Source organism: Lingula anatina, chromosome 5 (genome assembly GCF_051362555.1).
Source record: "Lingula anatina isolate TDL-2025a chromosome 5, LinAna3.0, whole genome shotgun sequence".
In the NCBI taxonomy this organism is placed as follows: domain Eukaryota; kingdom Metazoa; phylum Brachiopoda; class Lingulata; order Lingulida; family Lingulidae; genus Lingula; species Lingula anatina.
This window is the reverse complement of record NC_141771.1, coordinates 3,912,460-3,926,125: the sequence shown is the minus strand read 5'-3', so window position 1 is coordinate 3,926,125 and position 13,666 is coordinate 3,912,460. Positions and strand designations below refer to the sequence as shown.

Genomic DNA, 13,666 nt, shown 5'->3' with positions numbered 1-13,666 from the left:
ACGATCGCGTCAATAACATTCGGTATTCTTAAATAATTGATTGTTCGCCTTTAAATGTCACTTATGGGTGTTTGATTCTGGGAATCGATGTCACCAGTAGCGCAAAGAATAGCGCAACTGCCGCGTTAAATATGACTGAAGTGATGCGGAAAAAATATTATATAACCGCAGTGCTACTCGAGCCCAGGCTATCATACAGAACAATCAAAGACCTCAATCCTGGGAAAACAACACATATTCCACTTCCGAAAGGTCCAATCAGGTGTGAGATAACAATTAGTTAATTACCTTAATTGATGTCTAAAAGCTACGTAACATTTTAAATTCACAGTATTGGCACCGTGAGTCATCCGCGGTTGAATCGTTCGTCCATGAATATTTCATATTCTGTCGTATAGTACCATCAGTCAGCAAAGGGGCGCGCTATTGTTCCTGCTCACGTAACTGGCCGAGTGACATATCCAGCGAGTTCGTTACTTTGACAGATCTTGCGGGAGAGGACTTGCAGCGACACTGTGCCTTGAAGGACCGTCATTGAAACTGTTACAGTTAGTAAGTGAGCACCTGTTTTTATTTTAATCTTCTTCGTTTTTTATTTCTTCGGTTAACGTATTTTAGCATGTTCTTAATATTTTTTCAAAGCCACATTATTCGGTGAATACTCTTGTCAGCTTTTTTTCTGTAATGTTAAAAACATTTTTCTTACGTTTTTCTTCTTATTGGTTTTTTCATCGGCATATCTTTTTATTGAAATTGTGACTTGTTTGCTATCCGTGCATGTGTGTTTGCTGGTCCATTAATAGGCGAGAACTATATTTTATATTCCCCGTACTGGCATAGTTGTAGGCTTTCCTCAAGTACTTACCTGTACTTATATCTGTTCTCCATGATCTCCGCAAAACGTTCTCGTTTTCACAAACATTCCATCCTTCCGGATCTCAATCTAAGCAACAATCACCATACAAACAATTCTCTTAAATTTCAGATCATAAACCATGAGTTGCTGCTGTGCGCCAAAGGCGTCAGAAAGCGACGACCGCGAGGACGATGATGCAACGTTCGGCCACTTCGCCTCGTCCACATCCGCTCACGGATTCGCACGGGTGGTCAGCAGCCGTTACCTGATTTTCAAGATTTTCTGGGTGTTGTTAATCCTTGCTGGGTTTTCTATAGCCAGCATCAATATTCGAGACCGCTTTTTGTCTTTTCTCAGACACGACACGACCACCAAGATGAGCACGATTTTCCCGAAAAAGCTGCAATTTCCAGCGGTTACTATTTGTAATGCGAACAAGTGAGTACATTTAAATAACGTAACCCATCAGATAATATTTGAAGATTAAAATCATCTAGATCTCGCTAGACCTTTTAAAAGCATTTGTATCGATTTTTCTTTTGATGTAAAGAATCCCCCCTTAATCAGCAATGCAATTTAAACGGAAATCTCACCCAAAACTAATGAGACAATTACAATCTACCAGTTTTTAAACCGTCTTCGAGGGAAATGGGAATATAAGAGCTTGAAAGAAATCCGAAATAATTATATTTTATATCTCAATTTCTATAGTTTTAAAATATTCATTTCTCCAATAGTGATATATGGAACATTCAAACAAAATTGACATAAGGAGATATATGACTGAATATAGGGGGGCCGCAAACCTCTCAATTATATTAAAAAAGAGAGTCAATGCGTTTCAGCCGAAAGGTGCAATGGGCTAGATATGAGCTCCATTGTAATTCAGCCAACGAACCAGTGGTGCGTAAACTGGGTGGGTAAAGATGGCGTCGTGGTGAATATCACAGGCGCGCATGCGACCTTGTACAATATAAACACTGACTGTGACATTTAGACGAACTTTGTCTGAAACAACTAAGCAACGGCCTCGTTCCACACAAATTAAGCCTTATACTATTTTGCCACAGGTACAAAAAAGAGCTGCTAACCGAAAACGACGAAAAATTCCTGAATTCTACAGCAAACATTCTATTCAGTCTTGAATACGGAGATGACTATGGCTATGAATATGACTATGCAGAATACGGCGACGAAGACTATAGTGGCGCCAGTTACCCGTACAGTGATCAGATATATGCAGACGGCGCCAGAACCCTGGAACAGGACCTGAATGCCTTGATACACGACCTAAACCAGTGGTACCCTGAAGGTTTCGACCTGGAGAAGTTTACAAAAGATAAAGGATGGACTTTAAATGATGAAAACTTGATGTGTTCCTTCAGAGGATTTCCGTGTAATGCGTCAAAGGTCAGTAGAATTAGTTACCATATTCACAAGGGGCAGTGTATACCTTTTCATCTTATTTTTGACGTGAAAAAAGTGTTGAGCAACGTTGCTGCAAACTCACAAACGTTGTCATTCGGGGTGTTTTGATTCACTTGTTTCTAATTTATGTCATGATTCATTTTCTGCATATTAGAGACTGACGAATTTCACTTCTTACGACAGAAATAAAATTTTAGAACTGGGAGCAGACTTAGCACACACATACCTGGTACATTGTGCGATATACGCAGCTACTCAGCCACTGACATTTGCATCAAGGGTCACTTTACTCGTATTTACGATTGGGTCTTTATTTAATTCGCACGCGGTTTTCGTCGAAATGAAACAGTTGTTTAAATAAAAGTGACTCTGCTTTTTTATGTTCACAAAGATCTCTGTGACATTTTGACAGTACTTGGGATCGCTCGTTGGATCACATCGTTTTGTAGGGCCTACTCCCGCGCTTTTGGATGGCCTTCACTAAAGGACACGTAATGACCAGTTTAACGGTTTATTTGATGACGCTCGCTAACTATATGATCTACGTGAGGCATGTGGCATCATGTCAAATAATAGTAATAATAATAATGATAATAATAATACTCACAAATTTAACGCACAATGTGGGCGTCATTGACGTGACTTAAATGACAACATTTTCTATAATTGACGGTCAATGAGCGGATTGAGGCCGTCTTCTGGGTCTTCTGGAAGACGGTCAGATTTTCAAGTTTACATTAACGGGTATCTAATTTTTTCTGTCAGAAGACGGTCAAAAATAGAGGATGGATCAACAAAGAAAATTTGGAAGACGGTCAGAAAATATTCTGGATCCGCGATCCGTGCATTACACATGGGTCCCTTTGGGAGGAGGAAGTTTTCACGGTACAAGGGAAATAAAATGACAAATCGCAGTAATATATCTTTATCGAATCACTTAGTATAATGACCACAGCTCACAAAGGACGAGGAATAAAATGCCGCATTCACGAATCATTGGAAAGGGGTGCTTTACGGATCATCGGGGAAAAAAGGTGGCCTTCACGGAAACGAAAACAAATACCTAAGGGGACTCTTATACTAAGAGAACACTTGAAAATCAGCTCATTTTTTACTTGTTTTTTTTTTCTTTCTCTATTAAGGATTTCACCCACGTGTTCACCCAGTTTGGCAACTGTTACACCTTCAACGGTAACGGTGCACTGCACAGATATCAGGACCAGGCTGGCGCCGGCCGCGGTCTCACCTTGCATATAGACATCGAACAGGTAAGGGACAAAGCTTGTGTTTTTTAAAATTTATTTATTTATTTATTCATCATTTTGCCTTTCAGGCCTTTAAACCTCAACCTCTAGATTATGAATATTTTCCAGTGCCTTGGACCCAGCTGTGACAATCTTTCATCTTTTGAACTCGGGACGGAAATCAATTTCTCATGTATATTTTATGTGTGCAATAGCTGAATAGACTACCATTAATTTATTTAGTCGGTATTAACCTCAGTTCCATCATTAGCGTGTTTGGGCTACTTCAGGTAGGACGAGCTCTAGGCAGCAGTTACAGCGGGTACCCTCTACCAGGGTCACAGATTGATTATTCACTATATATTCACGGGTGTTTCTGGAAAACTCAGCACAGAAGAGAATCGTGGGATTAATTAACCAGAGACATATCCGCGAATATCTAATGAAAAATTAATCTGTGGCCATGGTAGAGGGTGTGCAAAGGGAGACTTTTCAAAATATGGGCGTTGAATGTTTAGACAAGAGTGTAGTTTTAGTCAATGCCACTGCCGCTATTTTCCGCAGATATGCTTTTAAAACCGGGTTTGTCTGTTTGCTAACGAACTGGCAGCCATCTTGAAATATACTCTCAGCCAAATTAATATCGCTGCGCTTGCCACAAGAAAGGCATTTATGTAAAAAAAAAGTTAGCATGTAAAGACATTCCAGGGTTAGCATATTGGCAATTCGATTAGTACTTTAAGCATGCCCCGATGTCTAGATAGCAATAAAACGACTTCATGAAAGTGAAAGTGAAATTAATGCCAGTCAGTGTGCATGTAACGGGTTTCTTCGAATTCTCGTCAATTGTACAATGCATCCCTTCATATAACATGGGCACTTACCAACCGGTATCTCTCGTGAAAAGGGGAAAGTTTACTACTTCATAGTACTGATTTTGGTTAAAAGTACCAAGAATCAAAGGATCTGTGGGGCATAATAAATATGTATTTGGAAATTTGAAGGCGAAGAAAGAATCTGAATCTTATGCTAGCGAAAGCTAAACTCTGCAGTTTTTTCGATGGCGTTCAATGAAACGGGTTCATGGTTTCACACCCATACAGCTGTAAGAAATAAATATACAGCTAATCTAATATTTCCCAACCCTGCACGGATTGCCAAATGGCATAATTTGCATCGTGGCCATATCAGATTAAATTACTAATAATTAACTATAAGGATATCGATGGATATTAAGTAACAAGATAATGTTCCATTATACAAATAAGAACAATTTTTAAGAAAAAAAAAGTAAAATCACCCATTTGGTATTGGTTTAAGGTCTTTTAAAAGACTCAGTTTTCCATGGTGAATGTTTGCTAGTTTGTCTATAGATTCTAGAAGGTAGTATAGTCTGTGATCAGAGTCATCAGTTATGTGAACATTTTTGCATGTATTGAACAGTCTTTCACTCAGTAATTCAAGTTCACTTTGTTTACAAACGGTTTTCAAGTTCCAGATAAATTATCTAAAGCGCTCTTTCCTGAGATTGCTTTATTAAATCAGACAATTCGTTAGTTACATCAAAGTGCCAAACAGATGAAGCATATTAAAGGACTGACCTTATGACTGTCTATTATAAATATAACTGAAATCCGTACATTTAATTAACATTGTGTTACCTTTTGTCTCTTCTCATCCAGGATTCCTACTCTAACAAGTTGTCCCGTGGCGACCGCATGGATGCCGGGATATTCTTCCAAGTTCACAGCCAGTTTGAACCGCCATCAGTGGAGGCGTATGGACGCGCCGTACCCCCGGGATTCCACGCCTATGCCGGCCTTATCAGGAAAGATGTGGGTAGCCTCTTCAGTCTTATTACACAGTATTCCGTTTCAACTGATGTTCACGAATAGAAATTGCGAAAGCTGTTCCAGTTAAACCATGTTTTGATATTACAAAGTAGGTTTAGATATTAAGTGCGCTTTGCTGAAATTCAACTAGGTAAAAAAATGTTTTAACTGCTTCAGTGGTTTTACTTTGGTTTTGCTTTGTGATGAAATTTTGTACATCGCAACGGCTTAGGTACTTCTGTATAAATTGATTCGCCTGTTATCCTAATTCCAACTAGCCCTCGTCTCCCCTACACTCATGTGGGCAAAGAAAAATGTTCAAAAAAGCGTGTATATGTTATCTAAATTGTATGTTGATAACCTTCAAAAGGCTGTTTCTTTTTTTTTTCGCACTGACTCCCAAATTGCCAAGGTCGCGTGAATAAACCGCAAGCTTAGCTATCTTTTCAGACTTATCATATGTGAACCAATTTCGTAAATGATAAGTTCTTTTTTAATTGAATGCGGTGCAGAAATACGCAGACAACATACAATATTGTACACCAGAGACCACATACTTGGATTGAATTAAAAAAAAATGATAAGAATTTTAGACAAATAAATTAGATATACAATATACAGTAACCTTGTAAAAGGGACGCTGTGTTAAAAGCTTTTAAAAGTACAATTTAAAAATAGGTTAAAGACTAGGGGAGAGCGGGGTTGGTTGGAACAGTTTTCACCTTTTTTGCGATATCTCAGCAGTCAAAGCTTTGGGGACAAAAAATAAAAAATCTGATAGGGGAAAATTATATGCCGCACTTATCTATGAAATAAAACATCAAGTAGGTCTTTTTATTTTAGAGTAATAAATGCTCAAAGTTGGCTCCTAAAACGTTCCATCTCACCCCACCCGCGGGGTCAGTTGGAACAGGCAGTGGGGTGAGTTGGAACAAGAGGGCGAGTTGGAACGCTTGCATATAAATTCAAAGTATAATTGTACCACCAGCGTTAGCGCTGGCGGTACACATGGTTTCGGTCCCGTCCGGATCGTTCCGCCGGCTCCGCGGGCTCCGTTGGCTCCGCCGGCTCCGCCGGACGGCTACCGTTACCGCTTCTCCTCCTAGACGGTAAGGGCCCCCGTACCCATCTCATGGATTTAGGTCACCTATAATCTCAACTCGTTCCACGTAAAATTTGGGCTTTGTCGGTATTGGGGTCTGGGTGTGGCACTCATTGCAATGCACCCTTGTCTAAAAATGGCAAAATTAAATGCTAATTATCTACCCTACAGAAGGAGTTATGGGAAAAATTTCTATAGACGGCTTTCCAAAAGTCATATGTGTAGATTTCAAATATACCCTTGGATTTGACCTTTGACCTTTACTTCAAGGTCAAATGGGCCAAAATTTTCAAAAAAATGAAATTTTTTACGAAAAAAATTTTTTTTGCCCTGTTATTCAGACACCACACAGACTTAACCAATAATATTATTGGAAGGTGTTACCCTTCAGGTCATCTTTCATCTCCATGAATTTGGGGTCAATCGGTGCATTTTCACGGGAGTAACGGCCATAAGATACCGAAACTGAAAACTGTCTCTAATTCGGGAACCGTTAATGCTAGAGACCCATTCTTTTTTGCATTTTGTAGAGCATGTAAAGCCCAACACTGGAGGTGGTCTCGGTTTTTTTGTATTCCATACGGTTTTCGAGTTACGCTGTATCAAAAAGTACATATTGGTGGTAAAAGCAAAATGTGCAGTACGGTAATGGATAATAAATTTTGAACTCTGGAAAAATAAAACATAAGGCTTGGCAAAGCAGACAACTTGTGTTCAAAAATGACATTATTTCATCAAATTTGAACTTCTGAAACTTCAGAGCACCTCCTATTTCAAGAATTTTGACCAAAATGACATTTTTTTTATTTTAATTAATTTTTTCTGTACGAAATTTAAGGCACATTATGGTAACTCCAAAATTATAACATTTAGTCCCTTATATCTCCAAAACTGGCAGAGATAGGTCCATAGTTACTATTGAACTTGAATAGGAAGTCATATACTGGCAATCTTACTATGACCTTGAAAGTGACCTTTGACCTACTTTTCACCATGAACTGAACTTTGCAAATTTTGCTTCCCTTTTATCTCCAAAACTGGCAGAGATAGGTCCATAGTTACTATTGAACTTGAATAGGAAGTCATATACTGGCAATCTTACTATGACCTTGAAAGTGACCTTTGACCTACTTTTCACCATGAACTGAACTTTGCAAATTTTTCTTCCCTTTTATCTCCAAAACTGGCAGAGATAGGTCCATAGTTACTATTGAACTTGAATAGGAAGTCATATACTGGCAATCTAAATGTGACCTTAAAATTGACCTTTGACCTACTTTTCACCATAAACTGAACTTTGCAAAATTTGCTTCCCTTTTATCTCCAAAACTGGCAGAGATAGGTCCATAGTTACTATTGAAGTTGAATAGGAAGTCATATACTGGCAATCTAAATGTGACCTTAAAATTGACCTTTGACCTACTTTACACCATGAACTGAATTTTGCAAATTTTGCTTTCCTTTTATCTCCAAAACTGGCTGAGATAGGTCCATAGTTACTATTGAACTTGAATAGGAAGTCATATACTGGCAATCTAAATGTGACCTTAAAATTGACCTTTGACCTACTTTACACCATGAACTGAATTTTGCAAATTTTGCTTTCCTTTTATCTCCAAAACTGGCTGAGATAGGTCCGTAGTTACTATTGAACTTGAATAGGAAGTCATATACTGGCAATCTAAATGTGACCTCAAAATTGACCTTTGACCTACTTTTCACCATAAACTGAACTTTGCAAATTTTGCTTCCCTTTTATCTCCAAAACTGGCAGAGATAGGTCCATAGTTACTATTGAACTTGAATAGGAAGTCATATACTGGCAATCTAAATGTGACCTTGAAATTGACCTTTGACCTACTTTTCACCATGAACTGAATTTTGCAAATTTTGCTTCCCTTTTATCTCCAAAACTGGCTGAGATAGGTCCATAGTTACTATTGAACTTGAATAGGAAGTCATATACTGGCAATCTAAATGTGACCTTGAAATTGACCTTTGACCTACTTTTCACCATGAACTGAACTTTGCAAATTTTGCTTTCCTTTTATCTCCAAAACTGGCTGAGATAGGTCCATAGTTACTATTGAAGTTGAATAGGAAGTCATATACTGGCAATCTAAATGTGACCTTAAAATTGACCTTTGACCTACTTTACACCATGAACTGAATTTTGCAAATTTTGCTTTCCTTTTATCTCCAAAACTGGCTGAGATAGGTCCATAGTTACTATTGAATTTGAATAGAAAGTCATATACTGGCAATCTAAATGTGACCTTGAAATTGACCTTTGACCTACTTTTTATCATGAACTGAACTCTGCTAATTTCTTTCTCTTTTAACTTCAAACTTGACAGAGATAGGTCCATAGTTACTCTTGAACTTGAATAGGAAGTCATATACTGGCAATTTACTGTGACCTTGAAATTGACCCTTGACCTACCTTACGAAGAACTTAAATTTGATTGTACCATATATATTTTTTGCAATAGTTTAAAAATTCTTGTTGATTGCATTTTTACAGCTTGTCAAGCACAAAACTGGTGGCTATGTCCCTTATTTTGTGTATGTGGGGGTCTATACGAATGCGCTTGCTCCAGCTGGTGGTACAATATTCGGAGGCGGTATCGCCTCTCTGATCCTCTAGTTCATTTTAAGAGTAGGTTTATCTATATTAATTTCCCAACAAGTACGTGTTACTTTGTATTCGTATCTCCATAGTTTGTAAGCATTTTTTACTTTTACAATTTGCTTTCAAATAGTCTTTTCGATGTATAAACCATATCCAGTTACACTTCATTTCATAATGATAACAAAAGTGGTGTAGTTTAAGAGAAAAGAAATTGAACTCATATAACTCAACCTATTAACAACAGTATGTTAGACCTACAAATGAAAACTGTATCTCTTTCAACTCAACAACTCAGAATCAAAATCGCAGTTCTGACATATGTAGGCCCTACACTTGGTCAACCTTTGTACAGTCTTCATGTGACCACTTTAGACAAACAATGCATTTAACCCATTGCTCTTTTGGTCGGCTGTTAATGAACGGCTCCCCACAAACCAGACATGGCCACTCTTCTTCTGACTCAGAATCGCTGGTCATCTTTAATTTCCCTTTTCTTGATTTTCTCTATCGACTAGAAATCTTAAACTGTTTTTTATTTTTGTTGCGCTTGTCCTTTTTAATTTTGTTGGGCTTGGCCTTTTCTTTTTCGAGTAGCTCATTTTCAGGTGTGTCAGTTAGTACTGCACTGCATCGTTTTCTTCTTTTAATCTTTGGAATGCGACGGTGAGCCTTTGGAAAGGGTCTAATTATTGCTGGACTTGAGCTGTTTGGGGTTTTTCTTAAGTGAGCTTTAGCGTGCTGTAGCACCTCTTCCGGTGAGGGCAACTGAGATTTCAACTGAATCTTTGTCTAAGTTACGAGGTGAATGTTTGTCTTTTCTGGCGGATTTTGTACCGTCGTTCACTAAACATTAACAGCAACCCCCAATCCATTACACAAAACATTTAAAAACTACATCGGCAGAATTGGTGTTGTATAGTTTATCCATAACATAGGCTCTCAGCTAGAATATTTTCATTTTGCCGCGAAAAGCAGAGTAATAATCAACATTTCCTTCCACATCTAAAAGCAATTTATCGCAAAAAGCAACAGTGGGCATGCAGACCCCTTTAGACCAAACAGCTAGGAACTGCATTTAACCAAGGAGTTATAACTCCTTGATTTAACAAGCAATGACCCCCCCCCCCCCCCCCTTGTATCTTCTACACGCATGTACATTCCGGCATCTTGGAGATGTTCTATCAGCTAGATTCCGTCTCCAGTTGGAGTTGTACTGGGTTACTACGTTACTACTCTCTTCAAAGTTGAAATTAAAACATTTAGAGAGGTTTAAAAAATGAAAAACACCGTGCGGGGTGGGTTGGAACACCCCTGACAGTGTTCCAACTGGCCCCATGTCAAATGTTCCGACCAGCCCCCATGACGTCATGGCCTACTTATGACACTGTATTTCTTTAACACGTGGGAAGTGATTAAAAAAACAACAGCCTTTTGAACATCAAGGTGGTCCTAAACGCTATGCACAATTTCAGTGATATAATCCTTATACTTTAGTTTACAGTACGATGAATGTCAAAAATATGAAAACTTACTTCGAGTAGCGAAAATAAGTTTTTTTCGCATAAAACTTTTACTGCATTTTCGAAACTTCCACAAGTTTACCGGATGAATGACCATGCCACGTGACATTTTTATGCTGAAGGAGCACATGATCGGTCTTGTGATTTAAGAAATAAAGCCAATGTTCCAACTTACCCGCGTTCCAACCCACCCCGCTCTCCCCTATGCAATAAGGAGTAAAGGAAAGGAATGCAGCTAACGGACGAAAGCTACAGAAATGTCGTTAACGATAGGCCTACCCTTAAAATCTAAAAACCTAGAGTTGCTTGCTAAAAAAATAAAATGATATATAGTGTTGCACATGACAGAAACTGTTTTATTTAACACCCTCTAAAGATAAAAACATGCATAGTGAGTAGAGGTTAAGCTGCCATTCAGTCTTCACAAACCTACTTCTGTTGCGTACTTCCAGTCGTCCACAATGGAGCCTCCATATGGAGACTGCAATGCCTCTTCCACGTTAGACTACCACTCTGTGTACACCATGTCTGGCTGCGTGGCCGAGTGTAAGCTGGGTCATATGATGAACAGATGTGGATGTAAACTGATGCATTTGCCAGGTATAGAAATAACCCGTGTGTGTGTGTGTGTGTGTGTGTGTGTGAGAGAGAGAGAGAGAGAGAGGTGGATCTTAACTGATGCATTTGCCAAGTAGAAATAGCTCATGTTTATGTGTGTGTGTGTGTGGGTGTGTGTGTGTGTGTGTGTGTGTGTGAGAGAGAGAGAGAGAGAGTGTGTGTGTGAGAGATAATACCTTGAATAACACTTTTAGTTATAATAGAAATTCCCTTGTTTTTTTTTTCGTAGGTCCAGGAGCCACGTGCTCTCCGGAGGTGATGTTGACATGCATCCGGCCACTCATGGGTAAGAACGCGTGATATCACAAATGTCAAGGTACAACATTTTTCAATATCTGTAGGGTCCTTAGCTTAAGCTTGGTATTAACAACAAGACCATATGTTAAGCATTTTTCTTTGAGATGAATGACCCAGTGTAAATAAAAACGAGAGCCATTTTTGTCAAGCTCATTTTCACGCCAATGATGTTATCTTATTGATTTTTCCAGGGGAAATCAAGCGATCCTTTTCCGAAATGTGCGAATGCGAGGTGCCGTGCTCCAGCGTTTTATTTGAAACCTCATTGTCCTACGCTGCCATTCCCAGTGAAAGCACAAGGGCAGAATTAGCATTAGAACTTGGCACAACAGTGGAAAATGCCAGGTAAGGGAAATGACTTGCGTGGGATTGTGCGACAAATATAGTGACGTGTACGGAAATGTGGTTGAAAGCTGATGACGTGTACGGAAATGTGGTTAAAAGCTGATGGCGTGTACGAAAATGTGGTTAAAAGCTGATGGCGTGTACGAAAATGTGGTTAAAAGTAGAAGCGTGCATCAGGTGAAGTGAATGTATTAAATGGCGGGTGTTTTGTAATGTTACAACTTTTAATAAGATAACAATTACTCCTTTAACCAAGGAGAAGCAAATTAATTTAGCAGTGAGTCTTTGAAAGGTTTTATTAGCTGCATGTTATTTTAATTAGAAACTTCTACCTGCGAAAGCAATAGTGCATTTCTGTTGTAGTATGGAGGATGGTAGATTTATATTAAAGAGATGTGATGGGGGGAGGGGGGGGGGGGGGGGGGGGGACAACTTACCCCGGGATCCAACTAGCCCCGGTCTCCCCTACATTCCAAAATCTTTAATTTTTACTTCTTAAACTTAAATTTCAGGAAGAACTACGTCATCATTGACGTGTATTTCGAAAGTTTGAACTACGTTGAAAGTGTTCAAATGCAGGCTGTAGAAGTAACAGGGATCATCAGTAAGTCCTTCACATTAATTGTTAAAATTAAAACGATATTAAGCATCACTTGGTAAATTTGACTCACCACTGTAAAGGTGAAAAGTTATATCGAACATTAAAACGGATTTACAGGTAGGCATTTTCCTGAACGTGCTTACCTCAAAATTCTGTACCTTTTTACGTTTATTTATTAAATTTTCTAGTTTATCTATTTATTCATTCATAGGATAATTGGTTGGTTTTACGTTTGTTCAGTTAATTTTCTAGTTCATCTATTTATTGTTCTAGTTTATTTATATATTTATTTATTGATTGATTGACTGAGGTGGTGTACAAGACCCCCTCCTCCCAATGCTGATTTCCCTGTCGTCTGGGATATTAGCCTACTTTCACCACTTTCAGGTGACATCGGTGGTCAGTTTGGGCTGTTTATGGGCTTCAGTCTTCTCACGATTGTGGAGTTCCTGGAGTTTGGAGTACTTCGCATTATCTCTCTTCTGTCAAAAAAACCGAACAAGAAGGTGAATGTCCTAAAAATCAACACGAACAAAAATCCGTGATCTCTAATGGGGCAGCAACAAATGAATGCCATTTAATACAAACTGTACAGTTTTATGTTTAATATAATAAATGTAAGAAGACTTAAGAAAATTTAATTCTTAGATAAGCTAAATTATACCTTTTAAAGGATCGCCAGTACATGCACTCCATTCATGGATTTTTATAAGTATGGACGCTTGTGTTTCATAGTCCTTTTTTGTGTTGAAATGAAATCGGGGACGTGATCGAGTCGGACCAAGAACTTCTGAGTCAGACATAACAGAGCCCGTTATAACTTAACGTAAGAATTACACCGCAGAATGTTTTTTTAAACCCAGTTTAAAACACGCATATCAATGCCAAAGTTTAATGAATCTCATAAGTCGGTACTTTTAATATAGAGGCACGTTATATCCGAGACAATAGTCAATAGATGCCCAACTTCAAGTATATTTGTCGTTATTTGTCGTGAGGCCTATTCCCCCACCTCGGTGGTGATCTGTTGATTTCGCTTTTTTAAAATCATACGCTTTGTCACTTAACTTGTATTTATAGCACAATGAATTGATATCTATTTTTATATACAGTGTTTCTTGTGAAGCACGTTAAGGTTCAAACTTGTATGTATATGTGATAAATCAATAAAGGTGTCCATTTAGATCAACA

General features: G+C 38.5%; 1 protein-coding gene across 1 annotated transcript; it reads left to right on the top strand.

Annotated features, from left to right (window-relative positions):
• Positions 1–238: 238 nt before the first annotated feature.
• On the top strand, positions 239–13,666 carry LOC106155955 (bile acid-sensitive ion channel). The gene is made up of 10 exons (XM_087012399.1): positions 239–552; positions 986–1,294; positions 1,927–2,266; positions 3,427–3,552; positions 5,211–5,363; positions 11,067–11,214; positions 11,462–11,518; positions 11,721–11,874; positions 12,387–12,478; positions 12,863–13,666. The coding sequence occupies exons 2-10, from the start codon at positions 996–998 to the stop codon at positions 13,018–13,020; spliced, it is 1,527 nt and encodes a 508-aa protein (XP_086868525.1). The 5' UTR covers positions 239–552; positions 986–995; the 3' UTR covers positions 13,021–13,666.